This window comes from Artemia sp. Qi Xiang Cuo, chromosome 7, assembly GCF_049724085.1.
Source record: "Artemia sp. Qi Xiang Cuo chromosome 7, ASM4972408v1, whole genome shotgun sequence".
In the NCBI taxonomy this organism is placed as follows: domain Eukaryota; kingdom Metazoa; phylum Arthropoda; class Branchiopoda; order Anostraca; family Artemiidae; genus Artemia; species Artemia sp. Qi Xiang Cuo.
Window position 1 is genome coordinate 24,447,949 of NC_142800.1, and position 14,936 is coordinate 24,462,884.

At 36.0% G+C, this 14,936-nt stretch overlaps 1 protein-coding gene across 2 annotated transcripts in view; it reads right to left on the bottom strand.

The window, feature by feature from the left end:
- Positions 1-1,929: 1,929 nt before the first annotated feature.
- Positions 1,930-14,936, bottom strand: part of H (transcriptional corepressor hairless) — a 40,861-nt gene continuing 27,854 nt past the window's right edge. The window contains exons 4-5 of one of the 2 annotated variants that reach the window (XM_089091442.1): positions 13,945-14,154; positions 1,930-4,096 (exon numbers count right to left, since the gene is read on the bottom strand). In XM_089091442.1, coding sequence (XP_088947568.1) covers positions 4,056-4,096; positions 13,945-14,154 — 251 coding nt within the window. In that variant the 3' untranslated portion in view covers positions 1,930-4,055. Of the gene's footprint in view, positions 4,097-13,905; positions 14,155-14,936 lie in introns of both variants that reach the window. The other variant, XM_089091441.1, reaches the window with a different exon arrangement.

Genomic DNA, 14,936 nt, shown 5'->3' on the forward strand with positions numbered 1-14,936 from the left:
ACTTATCAGTTTTATTCATATCATGACGGCATTATATCAGTTATATTGTTTAATAAACATAATTTGATCGTTTAATAAACACATCAACGCCGTCCTCCAGCATACTATGTTCATATCATGAATACCTTCAATGCGCGCCCAATATTCGACTCCTTTTTTTAAACATTGCAGTAAAGGCAAGTTGGGCACCTGTATTATATACCTTTTGCCTGTGGCCACAACTAGCAAATCAGATAAATTTCTTATGAATGGGCCTGGCGCTAGCTAAGTCTCGTTGTAAACGAACTTACACTAAATTTCGGCATTTAAATAGTTTTTAACTTGAGTGATAACCTAACCACTCAATTTCAGAAAGCAGGGTGTGGGAAAATTCAATTATTAACAAATTGAAAACAATTTTATTAATAAATGAAAATTTTGTTAAAATAAGGCCTGCAAATTTTGTGAGACAAAGGTGGGCGCTAATCAAGATTTTGCTTCGGGCACAAAAGAGTGCAGAAGCGCCACTGCCTATAGTATTGGTCCAAAGGACCGAAATCCCCTTATCCCTGGTATTGTCCCGAAGGGCCTCTTCTCCTCTCAGTAAAACTGAATATCCTAATGCTTTTGTCGTGTTTTCACTGTTACGTCTTTTTCCTTAAGTTCATGAAACAGCCTCGTTTTTCATTTTCTTCTTTCATCCTTACGTTCTAGCGTGTGTACAAGATATAATGACATAATTTTCAATTGTGAATTCCCTTATAGTGAACGCTAAAAATAATGATTTTTTTTTGTCCTTGTGAATTAATTATATACTTAAAAAATCTTAAAATGAATTTTTGTCGTGTTTTTACTGCCCCCCCCTCCCCCCTCATCAAACCGAAAAAAATACGTAAGTTTCACCCTCTACCCTCCAAGGTTCGGATAAGAAGATTGTAGGAATCGATCAATAATAATCGCCATGCAAAAAAACTGGACATCTATCTAATGGTTGCGAGACTAACAACATTTTCATGAATGGACTAAAATAGAAAGGCGACTCTGGACTGGCCAACAAAAACAGTTAAAAATTCACTAAAATTCGAATACATAAAACATACAAGACTTCGAGAAAGCCAAACACTCCATTAACTCCACTTAAAATACAAATAGTTATTTAGGTGGCCCAGTTTCCTTACCCTTTTTTTCTGACAACGCCCGAGGTAACGTAATTAAAAGAATTTAAGCGCCGTATTTTTAAAGACAATTTTTTTAAATAATTTTCTTCCTCTTTATTTTTTTTTGTGCCAGGTTAAAATCATTTCGCCTATTAATAATATGAACCAAGTTCGTCGTGGGTTCCAAAACGACTAAGAGAATATAATAATGCATTTATTTATATATTTTTTTCTAATGTCTTAGCTCCAGAACTATCATTCCCCCTTTTATTTTATAGATAATTTTTAACAGTAGAAATACCAAGCCGTGTTATTAAGAACGACAAAGAATCTCCTTTTTTTGCGTCAGCTTAAATAAAATTTGCCTCTTTAAAATATGGACCGAGTCTGTTACAGACTCCAAAACTATGTAAAACAGGAAAACATATTTATTTACAATCACTTACATTTGTTAGCTCCAAGAGCACCATCCCCCCCCCCCCTCTGCCTTTTAGATTTTACATGAGATAGTTTTTAAGTAGTGAAAATATTTTGAATTGTCCCTTTTAAATATACATAAATCTATGTTTCCAAACGTTTCGTAGCTCCAAGAGCACCATTCCCCCCTCTTCCTTTTAGATTTTACAAGTGAAATAAATATATATATATATATATATATATATATATATATATATATATATATATATATATATATATATATATATATATATATATATATATATATATATATATATATATATATATATATATATATATATATATATAGTTTTTTCAAGTCCCCCCTAAATTGTTTTTTTTCTAATTTGTCATTAATTTTTAAAATTGTCACTAATTTGTTGTTTTTTCCATAAAGGAGGGAAAAAAGGGACCTTAATGTGTAGCTGAACCAGAAAATTTAAGATACAAACTCCTTTTCACAACAAAGATAAGGAGACGACTTGTAATAAAATCCTACACTCTGCAACACAAATTGAAAAATAAATAATAAAGAAATAAAGAAAATAAATAATTAATAAGAACTAACGAAAAATAAATACTGAAAAATAAAGACAGGAAACTTTTATCTTTTTCTAAAGAAAGGTCAACTGATTAAGTTTTATATATAAAGCTTGCCTTTGGTGACATATATTAATCATAAAAGTTGCTTATAATTAATGTTAACTTTAATTTATTAAATAGTTTACATTCTTCCAGACTTTACGTAAACCAGTGTACCAGCCACGCTTAACCAGTGTTAATCCACCATAAGCGAGCTTATAGACCACATTTAGCATAAAAGGTGATAAGTCACAGATAAGTGTTAACATTTCAAATAGAATAACTTGAGGTCAAAGTCTTTGTAGCCTTTTGATCCACCGAGCGCAGTGGCACCAATTCCCGACGACGTGTATGGGGGGGGTTCAACTTTGTTTCTTCGATTTTTTAATGAAAATACAAAAAAAATTTAAACATAGGAGGCGGAAATTATCCTCCCCCCTCCCCCACCCAAAGATTTGTGCCCCTGATGAGCTATAGGGATTAAGCTAAGATCCAGTTACATTAAGGTGTTAATAATGCCATAATAATATAATTAATAGTCGTAAAAACTTATAACAAACTGGAAAAAAAAGAAAAAATAATTATAAACCACTGATGATGGGGAACAAAATGGGACTAATAGAATTACTCCCACGGGTGCGTTGAACTTGAATAGAGCCAATTACTTTTCATGAAAAAAATGTCGCCATTCATGTCTAGAAACTAAAAAGGGCACTTGCTAAGATAGCAAGCTTTCCTGGACAGATAATTGCTCAACTTTCAGAAGTTCGAACAGCTTCAAAATTATGTAAGTAACCACAATCTCTAATTTTTTTTTATCTTTTTTTTTTAACTTGTGTCATAATGGTTTCGACATTTAGAAGCCACCATCAAATAAGTATTCCTTTAAAAGAGATGAAAAAAGACAAAAAAGAATACCACACACAACAAAAAACATATAAAGATTCATAGAACTTATAAGGAAAAAAAAGGCACGAACAAATCTAAAGACTGATCACAGACATAGGGATTTTCACCCTTAAAATTACAAAAAAACAGTGATAAACAAAAAATAAATATGTTGAGATTCTTCCAAGCCTTTTATACAGTAAGTAAACCTGTCCATGACACCCTTCAAGGCAAGTGGAGGAGGTTCAAAAGCATGTAAGTGATCACAGGAGAAAACTCTATGAATACGCCTGCCCATTGCAGGGGGAGGGGTCCCCGTCCCCATATTGTCTCTAAAACCCCCTCCTCTAGGAAACAATCGCCTAAAGAGAATTTCTTCCTATTTACCCCCCCCCCCTCCTCCCTGCTCTAAAATAATAATTTGAGAGCAAATCTTTATTCTTATGCGGCAATGCATAATGGCTGTGAGAAAGTTTTAGTAGGATATTTCAGACGGGTTGATAAATTATGACTATATAACTGCCTAATATTGTACATTTATAAATCACTAATTGTGGGAAAATTACACGGCCTATTCTAAAGAAGCCCACAATATCGTTTTGTAAGACTAAAATTATTTTGAAAAAAAAGATAAATTATTGCTATGTAATTGCCTAGTTTTCTATGAAACAACAATTCAGAAAATATTTTGTAGCCTATTTTAAAGAACGATTCAATATCGTGTTAAAAGGTTGAAAGAAGGTAGGGAAAAAGAAAATATAGGGAGCCCCATACTCTTGAAAGACAGTTGCGACTAGTGGCATGTCGTCAGCAAATTAGTCACACCGAAAGGGTCATTACAAAAGGGGTTACGAACAGGTTTAACTTGGCGGGATTAGTAGAGAAAAAAAATCACTGGTACAATATACAGAGAAACTTGGAAAGAGAAAAAAACATAACAACGAAATAGAAACAAGGAGATAGAGCACAACACGTGTAAGACTCAAGTAGCTTTCAATAGCTGGACTTGGTTAAATTGAGCGGTTTATCATCACCTGAAATGAAAATCACATATTCAATAGCAGCTCATATTGTGATTAACTTCCACTGTACTCACAAGACAGAAAAATAAATCATAATGTCAGTCATACACAACTAAAGCATATTGCAACCTCCTTAAAGTTGTATATTTTTTTTTCCAGTCTTGTCTTGTTTTATTTGAATTAATATTGTAAAACTTATAACAAGGCAGACAGAGAGATAAAACTCGATCACCTTTACAAAAAAAAAAAAAAAAAACGTACACTTCTCAAAAAGGGAGCAAAAAGCAGGTAAATGGAGAAAAAAAGTAACAAGTCACCATGAAATGAAGTTTTTCAGCGTCACAATGCTACGTCCAAAACAAGACGACCATATGTTGTCTCACCTCGTCAGTAAATCAAATATGGTACCTCAAGATTTTGCTGCATTACTAGAGAAAAGTTTTAAGTCTTCAAATTTTTAACTAATGAAAGTTGTATCAGCCAAACAAAAAGGAAAAATCCTAAAAGTTTAGTTAAGAAGAAAATTCCCAAAAGTTTCATCTACATAGCACAACAATTTTGTAATTAGTCAAAATTCACTCGTCTGTTCTTTTACTTAGCCTAGAATTTTTTTATGAGGAGGGGTTAGAACCTTAATTATGCAGTTACTCAATTGAATATCCGGGGACCAGCCTTATTGAGCGCAAGTGTATCCAAATCACAGCCAGTGACAAGACCAGATTCGTCTGGCAACAGAAGAATTTTTGTCAACAGTACTAAAAACCGAAGTAACTGAAAAAAGAATAACGAGAAAAGCGAGACTGAAAGTGAAGTCTCACAAAGTGAGACTGAAAGTGAAGTCTCACAAAGTGAGACTGAAATCCAAAGAAGAAGGTTTCAGAAATCGTATGATACTGGTTCTCATAACTGAGGTTACAGGAGTATGCAGGATTCACACTGGTTTCTCTTCAAGCTCATATTGCCATACTTAAGGTCAATAGGAATCAATTATGATTCATGGATTATTTTGAGCAGACCAACCATAGACCATTTTACATTCTTACGTTAAGTAGCTTATGTCACGGAATGACAATGTGCATTTGCACAATGGTATTACACAATGTGCAATTTGCACAATGACAATGTGCAAAATAGCACATTTACGATATCGTCATGCGTGTTTTCTTTGTGGGCAGAATAAAGAGGATATATGAGAGAAGTACAATTAAGTTGATTTTTAAAATCAATCAAGCCAAGGCTAATTGGAAAAAAAGCCAAGACAGATAGTCTGAGTGAGAAGCAAAGCTGGCATAAGCCTTTTCCAGGATTTGAATTAAAATCAAGTTGCCATCAAGCCATGGCTAATTGGAAAAAAAGCCAAGACAGATAGTCTGAGTGAGAGACAAAGCTGGCATAAGCCTTTTTCAGGATTTGAACTAAAATCAAGTTGCCATCAAGCCATGGCTAATTGGAGAAAAAGCCAAGACAGATAGTCTGAGTGAGAAGCAAAGCTGGCATAAGCCTTTTCCAGGATTTGAATTTAGATGAAGTTGCCATCAAGCCATGGCTAATTGGAGAAAAAGCTAAGACAGATAGTCTGAGTGAGAAGCAAAGCTGGTGTAAGCCTTTTTTCAGGATTTGAACTAAAATCAAGTTGAAATCAAGCCATGGCTAACTGGAGAAAAAAGCCAACACAGATAGTCTGAGTGAGAGGCAAAGCTGGCATAAGCCTTTTTCGGGATTTTAATTAAAATCAAGTTGCCATCAAGCTATGGCTAATTGGAGAAAAAGCCAAGACTGATAGTCTGAGTGAGAGGCAAAGCTGGGATAAGCCTTTTTGAGGATTGTATAAAAAAGATGCCATTTCCACTTGTTGATAGATAGTCTATCATCCATCCATCCGTCCTAGGGCAGAACTAAAGTGGATAGTCATAGAACTAAGGGATGATCAAGATTTTTGGGTTGGCTTGAATTGAGTTCACTTGAATTGCCATCAAGCCATGGCTAATTGGAAAAAAACCCAAGACAGATAATCTGAGTGAGAGACACCCATCCAATATCCTAAGCTTTAAACCTACCCACAAAGAAAATCCCAGACTGACTAGGGTATTAAATAATTAAGAAAGAAATCATAAGAATAATAAATACAGATATCATAAAATAATTTATCTTCCGAATTGCAGATATTTTTTTTTTTTTTTTTTAATATCTTTGTAAACATAAAGGCAGCTAAAGCATAAAACTATGCCTCTCTCGTTTCCTATATAGAAAGATTATTTTTCCACTTAGATATATATTTACCCTATAAATCAGTCTGGTAACACCAAATCTGAGCATATGAATATTTGCATTAAGAAGTAATTAATTGAATCCTCATTATGAATCCTAGATGAAATAGATATTTCATCTTTGTATTCATTTTCTATATATTACCTACGGGCTACCTGCTTCAGAAGTTCAGGTGTACATCCTCGGAACTCCAGGAGGTTAACTTTCTCGACTCCAGAACTGGGAGTCCAGCTTTATTCTTGCTCTGAGGGTAGGCTTTCATCAGAGTGCTGAGTGTCTCTCGCTCAGTACTCTCATACTCACTACTCATGGACATAAACAGTTTAAATCATCTCGGGTTTCTTCATATAATTTTACTCCAAGTTGGAGTTAATAGGATCTGGTTTGTGTCTAACACAAATTGGAATAGATGCATTAGAGAGAAAAGCTTATGAAGGGACATTGTCTTTTATCATTAATAATGAACAACTTTTTCCACAAAATAAGTTTTTCAAAAAAAGGTAAAGAACTCCACTAAACCAAAAATGAACAAAAATAGAATCAAATAATCTATCAAGTATACAACTACCACAAATCAGTATCAATAAATAAATGAAACCCAAAACGAACAGAAATTAAAATAAATAACAGAGTCAAAGTCAAAATGAGCAGAAATTAACATGAGTAGGGTTCAAAACCCTTATGCTTTCTAAAAGCCAGAATATAATTTGACTTTTACTGAAAAAATTCAAATGAATTTACTGAGAAAAAAAGTGCATTGTCAGTTTAATATACATATGCTGATATTTATTCCTTAAAATTTTAATTAATTTTTGATTCTTTAAAGTTATAAAAGTGAAAACATTAAAAGTATTTTTCCAGTGTAAAAGTATTTGAAGAAATTGGAAAGGCGTGGGCATGGTCCGAATTGCAGGTACAGATGTCCCTTATGTAAAAATGAAAATAAAGATTTGGTCCATTTTCTCCAACAGTATCCAATAACTGACAATGTAAAATCGTGTTTTCTGTGTGAGGTATGTTTCCCGGATATATTGTAAAGAAAAAGGAAAGAAAATAATCTGGATACAACACGGTTTCTTGGAAAAGCTCTCCAAATACAGAAAGAATGTAAATAGTCTTCATATGATATGTGTATTTATTGTGTCTCTTTCCTTGTTAATCTGTGTATGGCCTATGGCTAATAAACTTATTATTATTATTATTATTATATAGGTTTTTTGTTTAATTGAAACTCCTCCTAAACGTTCCCTATAAGTTTCAACTTAATGCCATTAGTGTCGTTAGTTACAATAACCGTAGAAGCAGCATTAAATGAATACACACAGTGTCTTCTGGCTACCTCAAAATCCACCACCTAAGAAGGTATGAAGGTGAAATTTTCAGAGAACATTTCTGTTGTACTAGGAACAGTTCCGTGTCTGAAATTAAAACTTACAACGCTTGTTCGGGGGGATGCTGAACTAACCAAAAGACAGTATTTGCATCCTAAGACTACTGTTTCTACTCCTACAACTACTGCTACTAAAGCTAAGACAACTACTATTAACTGTATTCCTACTGCTACAGCTATATTTAATGGTGCTACTACTACAAATAATAAACCTAAGGGTAATAAGGCAAAAATTTGGGGCGATATTGAAACTGTATTGAAATAAATTGAAATACATTATGCCCACATAGGTTGTCAAGAGGACGTATCATCAATGCTTCTGGACCGGTTGATGGTATTAAGTTAAACATATCATCTTGTGTTGAAGGGGATGTTGAACAAAATGTGTTATTTGCATACTGCTACTGCTACTACAACTATTGCTATACATAATTACTGAAGCTTTCAACAATACTGAAAAAATTGATGCCTAAAAACTTTATTTCGATATTTGTTATGGAATATGACGGGCGTGGGGAGGGGAGGGTTCTCTCAAATCAATTGACTCTTAAAAAGAGAACTATAACGTCAAAATTAATATCAAATGAGACCCACCTGAATGTAATATAACCCACTATTCCATAAAAACTTTAAATGCCCTTGGTGTATGACTGAAAGCCCTTGTCCCAGAGCGCTGTGGGTTGTTGACAATCCTGAACGCATTGTTGTAAGTTCTTTGGACAATTTTAAACAAAAATGCCCTCAAGTAATTCAATCAGATACATTTGGTGAAAAGAGGGGTAGTTGAGTGTGAGAGGGGTGCTTCTTGATCTCCATCACTATTGGCTCTTAAAAGGGATCCAGAAATTCTAATTTGATCAACATGAGCCACCTCTAAAGCTTATACCACAATCCCTCCATAAGAACCTTAAATACCCCAGGGGCATAACTTACAACCCTCGCCCTCAGGCCCTGATGGTTTGTATCAACCTCAAAACCTCGTTATATGACATTTGGACTATTTTCAATAAAAAGACTATCTAAAAATATCTATTGGAAACATCTCAGGAAAATACGACGTGTTTGTGTGTGTGTGGCGGGGGGGGGGGGTGGGTAGCTACGCTGAGATCACTTTGACTATGTTACCAATCCAACGAGTCCCCTCCAAAGCATATACAACCACCCTTTTTTATAAAAAAAACCTTATTTGCCCCGAGGGCATAACTTACAACCATTTCCCTGAGAGCTGTAGGGGGGGGATGTCTTCTTCATAGACATAATTTCCGAGACCTTCAACTACAATGAATAAAATTGTTATCTCCAAATTTTGAACGGAAGTGTTAAGGCAAATGCTGAGCGTGGATGGGGGGGGGGGTTGTTTGCTCTCAAATCACTTTGATTCTTAAAAAGTGCCTTATAAATTTCAATTTCAAATCAAATAAGCCCCATCTGATGTTTATACTACCACCCATTCAATAAAAACCTTATATGCCCTCATAAAATAACTTAAACCCTATCCCCAGGGCCCTGGGGAGTTGTGTCATCCCTAGAGACATTATTATTATGTTCTTTTGACTATTTTGAAAAAAATCGCTATCTCATAAATTCAATCAGATGTGTTTGGGATAGGAGGGGTTGTAAAAGAGGGGGGGGGGCTAAATGCCGTCCATCACTTTTGACGCTTAAAAAGGAAATAGAACTTCCAATTTTAAACCAAATGAGCCACATCTGAAGTTAACCATCCCTTCCATAAAAACCTTAAATACCCCCTGGACAAAACTTAAACCCTTGCCCCTAATCTTTGGGGTTTGTTCCAACCCTAAAAGCCTTGTTATATGATATTTAGACTATTTTGAATAGAATGGCTATCTCAAAATTTCTATTAGATGCAATTTGGGACAATACGACGTGTGTGTGTGGGGGGGGGGGAGTGACTGCCCTACGATCCCTTTGACTCTTAAAAAGAGCACTAGAGCGTCTGATTATCAATCCAATGAGCCCCCTCCGAAGTTTATATGACCACGCTCTCTATAAAACCTTGTATGCCCCAAGGGCATGACTTACAACCCTTGCCCTGAGGGCTGAAGGGATTTTTTATCCTCAAAGACATAATTACCAGACTTTCAAATACTTTGAACAAAATGGCTATCTCAAAATTTTTATTGGAAGCGTTAGGGGAAATGATGGGCGTGGAAGGGGGGGGGGGGGACATTTGCCGACTGATCACTTTCGACTAATAAAAAAGGCACTAGTCCTCTCAATTTCCAATCGAATGACCCTCTTTTGAAGCTTCTATGACAAAACTGTCTATAAAAGCCTTATATGTCCCATATAAGGCATAACTTACGACCCTTGTCCTGAGGGCTATGAGGGGGGTTGTCATCCTCAAAGACATAATGTCCAGACCTTTCAATTCCGTTGAACAAAATGGCCACATCAAAATGTTGATCGGAAATGGTTGGGGAAATGATGAGCGTGGGGAAGGGGGAGGGGTGATTCTCTTTCCATTACTTTTGACTATTAAAAAGGGCAATAACCTTCTCAATTTCCGCTCGAATGAGCCCTTTTTAAATTTATATGACGACGCTTTCTATAAAAACCTTATATGCCCCCAGGGCATAACTTACAACCTTAACCTTGAGGGCAGTGAGGGGGGAGGAGGGGTTTCATGCTCAAACACATAATTTCCGGACCCTTCAATTACTTCAAACAAAATGGTTATATCAAAATGTTGATCAGAAGTGTTTGGGGAAATGAGGGATGGGGGGGGGCACTCGCCCTCTAATTGCTTTTGACTATTAATAAAGGCACTAGCCCTCTCATTACCCAATTGAACGAGCCCTTTTTAAGTTTCTATGACAATATGTCAAAATGTTGATTGGATGTGTTCGGAGAAATGGCGGGAGTGAGACGGGGATTAGTAGCCCTCCAATCACTTTCGACAATTAAAAAGGGCAGTAGCCCTTTCAATTTCCAGTCTAATGAGCCCTTTTTGAAGTTTCTACGACAACGGTTTCTATAAAAAACCTTATATGCCCCCAGGGCATACCTTGCAACCCTTGCCCTGAGGGCTGAAGGGATTTTTTATCCTCAAAGACATAATTACCAGACTTTAAAATACTTTGAACAAAATGTGCTATCTCAAAATTTTGATTGGAAGTGTTTGGGGAAATGATGGGCGTGGAGGGGGGGGGGGGGGGTCATTTGCCTACTGATCAATTTCAACTAATAAAAAAAGGCACTAGTCCTCTCAATTTCCAATCGAATGACCCTCTTTTGAAGTTTCTATGACAAAACTTTCTATAAAAGCCTTATATGTCCCAAGGGCATAACTTACGACCCTTGTCCTGAGGGCTATGAGGGGGGTTGTCATCCTCAAAGACATAATGTCCAGACCTTTCATTTTCGTTGAACAAAATGGCCACATCAAAATGTAGATCGGAAATGGTTGGGGAAATGATGGGCGTGGGGAAGGGGGAGGGGTGATTCTCCCTCCATTACTTTTGACTATTAAAAAGGGCAATAACCTTCTCAATTTGCGCTCGAATGAGCCCTTTTTAAATTTATATGACGACGCTTTCTATAAAAACCTTATATGCCCCCAGGGCATAACTTACATCCTTAACCTTGAGGGCAGTGAGGGGGGGGGGGGTTGTCATACTCGAACACATAATTTCCGGACCCTTCAACTACTTCAAACAAAATGGTTATATCAAAATGTTGATCGGAAGTGTTTGGGGAAATGATGAATGGGGGGGGGGGGCACTCGCCCTCCGATTGCTTTTGACTATTAATAAAGGCACTAGCACTCTCAATACCCAATTGAACGAGCCCTTTTTAAGTTTCTATGACAATATGACAAAATGTTGATTGGATGTGTTCGGGGAAATGGTGGGACTGAGAGGGGGATTAGTAGCCCTCCAGTCACTTTCGACAATTAAAAAGGGCAGTAGCCCTTTCAATTTCCAGTCGAGGGAGCCCTTTTTTGAAGTTTCTACGACAACGGTTTCTATAAAAACCCTTATATGCCCCCAGGGCATAACTTACAACCCTTGCCCTGAGGGGTGTGGAAGGGGAGGGGTTGTCATCCTCAAAGACTTAATTTCCAGAACGTTCAACTACGTTGAACAAAATGGCTGTCTCAAAATTTTGATTGGATGTGTTTGGCGAAATGATGGGCGCGAGAGGTGGGTTAGTTGCCCTCCAATCACTATTAAAAAAGGGCACTAGCCCTCTCAATTTCTAATCGAATGAGCCCCTTTTGAAGTTTCTACGGCAACACTTTCTATAAATACCTTATATGCCCCCAGGGCATAACTTACAACCCTTGCCCTGAGGGTTACGTTGAGAGTGTCATCCTGAAAGACATAATTTCCGTACCTTTTAACTATGTGGAACAAAATAGCTATCTCAAAATTTTGATTGGATACGTTTGGGGAAATGGTGGACGTTGAAGGTGTGTTAGTTGCCTTCAAATCACTTTCGACTATTAAAAAGGACACTGGCCGTTCCAATTTCCAATCAAATGAGCCCTATTCCAAGTTTCTACGACAACCCCCTCGATACGAATTGCCCTGTACTCAAGAAAAACAAAAAATAATACAGTGTGCCAACATCCTTCTTTACTTAGGCAACGCTATTGCGCTGCCTATTATACGTAAATAGTTTCTATTATCCAGTTTGAGGATCACTCTACTGACAGGGAAAAATCATAAGCGTATACAGAAGAAATATAAGCTATTCCGCATACGACGGTCACCCCAGAATTTAAAGATATCTAAATTTCATGTTTCGATACTTTATGAACAAGGAATTAAGCCAAATAAATACGTTAGGGATCTATAAATCATAAGTTATCTTTATTACGATTATCCCTTTAAGAGCAATTCCAAAACCCTTTCATGGGCCCACAGGATTCCAAATAATTGCCAATAGATCATTTTTTGTTTTAAAAAAGAAGGAAATTCCCAAATAATTTTGGAATCTATAAATGTTCATGAAAATACTAGATAGCAAATATATAAAAGAATTCTTAAATTTTCGGCTTTACGTCCAAAGTTACAATGGACACATTTGCGTATTTTATAATATTGCAAAACAAATTAGGTCACAAATCTGTCCAGGTAGCACTAAAATTGTTTTGTTAAAGCACTAGTAAAAAAGATCCATCTTAGATCTTGAAAATGCTTCTCTTCCTTGCTCTACTTCCGTTAATTGGCTAGGAATTTAATTCATAAACACTTTTCATCCATAAAAATTCAAATATTAGTAATCTGTTTATTCCCAAAGACAACTAACACCTACTAAGAAAAGCTACACCTTTTTAAGCAGTTTATTGGCATAAGTTTTTGGTTTTCCACGTTTCTTTTTTTTTAATTTGGTGACCGTTACTACCCAAAAACTGCGCAACTGCATATAGAATTCCCACTTTTTTCTAATTATTTTAAACTAGCGTAATTGGCGTAGTGTAAGTCTCCATTTAAACAACCATAATAATCAGATTCCAATTTCGACGTCCTTGGTACCTTCATTTCCAGATCGGATTTCATTTTCACTGGCCTCGGTACACCAGCTGGAATTCCCATAGAAACGCTACCTGCTATTTGTTGTTCTTTTTTTTATTTGTAATTGAAACGAATGAAAATATAAAAACGGATAAAACTTTTAATTAAGAAAGTCACTACTACTACTGCTACTAACAACTCACTGCGGGACCAAGCCGCCTGAGACCAACACAGGTACGCTAGCTCCTCCTCCATCCCAATCTATCCAAAGCCTCTGTCTTTAAACTCTCCCAAGAAGTTCCAATTTCCCTTAAATCTTTCCTTACAACATCTTCTCACCCCATTTGGGGACGATCAGCAGGGTTGGCCGACAATAGAGATCTTTGACAAAAAAATCAACTTAAAAAATCTTTTTTATACAGATGCTAATGAAAGTCAGCAGACTAGCAAAGGCTTATGGACTTTTATTCGTACCTGCACAAGAAAAGCATTTTTTTTTTTCCGAAGTTCATTGTCTTAATGGAAAGTTGTCCCTTTTACTATATTTTCGTTTCATTTCAAGTTCTGTTGACAAAATTTGTTGTCTTCAATCAAAACCTAGGTCGATCTTTATTTTACCCTGAAATGATCAATTACAGTAGAATTTGCAACAAAAAAGCTTAGAAAATACACTTGAATACCTTTCATCAGATCGTTTCTAGAGTTGGCTCTCCACTCACCTGGATCCTTGTTTAGGCAGGACTCTCTTAGGTCATTCACTTCAGGGGTTCCTCTTCGAGTTGATTGAGGTGAGCCCTGCCATGGGCTATTCACGGGGGCGGGCCGTTGAATTGCGTCCGTCTGAGCAGGAAACGCTGGCCAATAAGGGTTAGGCATACCAAATTGCGCGTTAAGAGGTACATTATATGGATATTGGAAACCAACAGGAACTAGAAGCAAGACAATTGGATTTAGCCACCCAAAGACATGAATAAGAAAAAAGAAAAAATGAACCTTTTCGGACAGGCAAATGACACCTGGGGCTTTTTTCGTAAAAACTTTTCTTATAAACTTCCTAAAACATACATGAAAAATTCTTCTTAATACGATTCCTCTTTTCATGTGCTCTCTGGTATTGTATAAAATTTATTAAGTACTTCCAAAACGTAAACGAAGAATACTTCGTATTAAAATTGGCCCTACCTTCCTCCTCTCCTCCTGAAGAAAATCTTGGATTTTTTTCAAAAAAGGATATTCTTGATGAGGCGAGATTAGACCCCTCATTGCCAGAAAAATTGTCATTTTTGCCTCTAAAACTTCGGCTGCGTGTTAGTGTATTAGTTTAAACAAAACCCAGCTTTTTGCTTTTTTTTAATAACTTTTCGATAGTATTGATTTGTCAAGTTTTTCTTATTATATAAGAAATGTGGTACACATTCTATATAGAAATTCTCACCTTTCTATATAAGAATTATAATAAGACTCCAGACTTCATGGAAACAATTATGAAAACAAAAAGGCAAAAAAAGAATATAATGAAATTAGCAAAATAAATTCAGCAGTCTTCTACAAAAAAAAATACTAGATTTTTCAAGTATTCGAAAACATCGATCAGACTAACTCTGAAAGTACATTAGGCAGTAAAAAATCTGACGCGCCAAGTAACTTTCTGTTTCGAGATTAGAAAGGTCCATCTTTAGCTCAAAATCGGGTTTTTGTATTGGTACTGGGT